Genomic DNA, 2923 nt, shown 5'->3' on the forward strand with positions numbered 1-2923 from the left:
GAGTGAATGGGGGCGGGGCTTACTCTATCCTCTGTGACAGTCTACATCTAGAAACTAAGCTGCACGGTGCAGGGAACTACTCTGACTGGCATATGATCAGAAAGTGTTTTACGGAGCAGTAGATTGGCTTTGCAACAACAACAAAAAACGGAGCATTCTACGAACGGAATGAGGCATTTAAAATATTGCTCGATCACGCAAATATGATCGTGGGAAGCCAAAATCGTGATTATTCGATTACTTGTGCAGCCCTAATGTGAACTTTAAATGCAAATCGGATGGATACTTACATTTGATGTGAAACTGGGTTTTATGAAGTTCCAGCTCCCTCTCCTTATTGGTGAGTTCTTTTTCTAAGAACTCATTCTGCAAAGTTTGTAATGAAAAAGTTGACAATGAAAACCTTTCAGCTACAGGTGCAACATGTGTTAACTGTTCTGCAACCAAAGCAGAAACAGCTCCCCGGTACTTGAATAATAACTAATCATGCATTGATTAGGTTTGTTGCTTTACATACATTTTCCTTTTAACTAGATTTATTGTTTTATTGTTTTTTAAGTAACCCCTGAAAGTATTCACATAACACAGGATATCCTGCTTTCTTGACTTACATGACATCATTGGTTTCACTCCAAAAAATGTATCATACACCTTTAAAAACCTTTCAGCACTGGTTAAATCAAAAGGCGATGAGTTAATACAATGTTTATCTAATCTTTCTATTCTTTCCACTTGTTTCTCTTCTATCTTTTTTTCCCCAATTCTTTCATCATTGTGCATTTTAATGGGGTTTGCTTTCTTCTGTTTGGTGCATGACTCGTGTAACCACATCTAGAAGACGGAAATTCTCAATCTAAACCATTAAACCAGTAAAATCTGGAAAAATCGCTCTTCTTTGGTACACTGGGCCTTCAATGCAAGAAATGACGTTATTAGCCACAGGCTTACTTTGCGTTGGATCTCTTCATCTGCGTAAGTGCTGCTTCGTTTAGGTTGAAGCTGTACAGTTCTGCTGGGCCTGACCAGGGCCTGATCCTCCTCTTCCAGCAGCAAGCTTGACTGTGGGATTCCTATAGACACAGCTGATTGTTATTTCAGAAGCGGCAAAATGTGAACATTGAACTACTATAGATAGTTTTGCAGATAGTAAGGGGCCGAACAGCGAATCTGAGACCCCATTGTTTTGACAGTATTACTACTCTTCTTCTTCCAAAGAAATTCATGTTTCCATGCATGGAAACTCACTGAAATTTGCACACAAGTCCAGTCCTGTGCCAAACTTAATCAGTGCCATTTGTGTGCTAATTGTGCTGATGGTAGTGCTTCCGCAGCCATCTAAAATCCTAAACTTTAATAATTCATAAAAAATCAACTGTTTATGCTGCAATGTTACAACATATGTCAAACTCTTACTGCAAACACGTGTCAAAAACCTATTAATTAAGTGAGACCAAATTTGGCAAATGTCATCTCCAGACTGCGCTCCACAGACTTACTCTGCACCATTTAGATTTTTGATATATCAAAATCTGAGCCCAAAGAGCAATAACACATTTTACTGGATACAGTAGTGTAAACAAATTCTGCAATTTCTTGCAAACTAAATCTTTGATGTTCATGGAAAAACCTCCCAACATCAAAAGATCACTGTAGATTTAATGTGCAAAATATCTGAATTCTATCTCAAAAAGTGAATTTTTAAAACATGTTTGAATTTTGTCCTCATCTACACTATTGCAGTCAATGCAAAATAGAGCATCTTTAAACACCACTTTGTCATTTTGGGATTTTTGTGAAAACAAATTACTAGCGTCTCTATATTGTCTTAACCAAGTACACAAATTCTCATTGAATAGCTCCTTGAGATCAGCACCTGCCAACGGCAACAAAGGTTCTGAGTTTGAGCCCCTGGTGTTGCAAAACAATCATGCATATATCTAATCAGGCATTGTGTTGTGGACAACTGGTCTGCATATTTTAAATGTGTCTGATTCGGATTAACAATTAGTCTAGTTCCAGTTGTGAGTCAGCCAATGTGTTATCGTACATATTCCCTGCATATTTCAGAGATTTCTGAGCATCAACACACCAAAATGATCAGCTCATTAGTTTGTGTCCTAGGTTAACATGCCAATGTGTACTCTGGCATTATGCTTTTGGAGACCTAGATTTCTAAGAGGAGCTGTAGCTCTACAAGGTTGATACTGGTTTTCAGTGCGAGAGTTAGCAGTTCAAATCCCCTACACACCAATCACCTACCCTCATTTAAACAATAGGACCTGTTCCTTGGGCATACCAAATAGATGAGCAGAAATGTTTGGCACCTCTGCTGACAGAATCCTTGTTACTTTGCAATTTTTCTCCTCTTCTCCATCCACTGCCATTTTTTTTTCTGTTCAAAATGCTCGGCCCCGACCACTGCTGTGGAAAAGCTATAATTTTGAACAGGTTTTTTAGATATCTGCCCTCTAGCCCTTGAAATAAATGTCTGCCTTCTACCTCATACCATGAGAGGAAAACCTCACTCACTGTCAACAGCTTTTATAGGAACACTGTTTCTGGGGGGGGGGGGAATGTATTTCTGTTACTTTTTTCAAATCAATCATAATCGCATTACATTACCAGACCAATCAGTGCAGATGTTTAAATGATTGCACACAATGCAAACTGACTTCATCCCTTTAAGTTTAGACATAGACAATCAACTTTTATCCTGAGAGACTCTAGCGATTGTTGCATCCACACGTTTTTATCCGAATTAGGTGAAAATTGCCTTATGGAAACGATTTCATGAATATCAACTCAAAGGAAATACGTTCTAACTCATTGGATTTTATCTTTATCGATATATCGCTTATGCAATAAACGCTGATGGAAATGTAATTTGCCAAGTAAATGATGAATTGCAATTAAGTTTTAGGTC

At 38.1% G+C, this 2923-nt stretch overlaps 1 protein-coding gene across 10 annotated transcripts in view; it reads right to left on the reverse strand.

Moving 5' to 3' along the window:
• Positions 1-2923, reverse strand: part of cep290 (centrosomal protein 290) — a 40888-nt gene that overhangs the window by 27678 nt on the left and 10287 nt on the right. For all 10 annotated transcript variants that reach the window (XM_032522869.1, XM_032522875.1, XM_032522870.1 and 7 more), the window contains 2 exons: positions 949-1070; positions 291-366 (listed from right to left, as the gene is read on the reverse strand). In XM_032522869.1, coding sequence (XP_032378760.1) covers positions 291-366; positions 949-1070 — 198 coding nt within the window. The remainder of the gene's footprint in view (positions 1-290; positions 367-948; positions 1071-2923) is intronic.

Source organism: Etheostoma spectabile, chromosome 8 (genome assembly GCF_008692095.1).
Source record: "Etheostoma spectabile isolate EspeVRDwgs_2016 chromosome 8, UIUC_Espe_1.0, whole genome shotgun sequence".
Taxonomy (NCBI): Eukaryota; Metazoa; Chordata; class Actinopteri; order Perciformes; family Percidae; genus Etheostoma; species Etheostoma spectabile.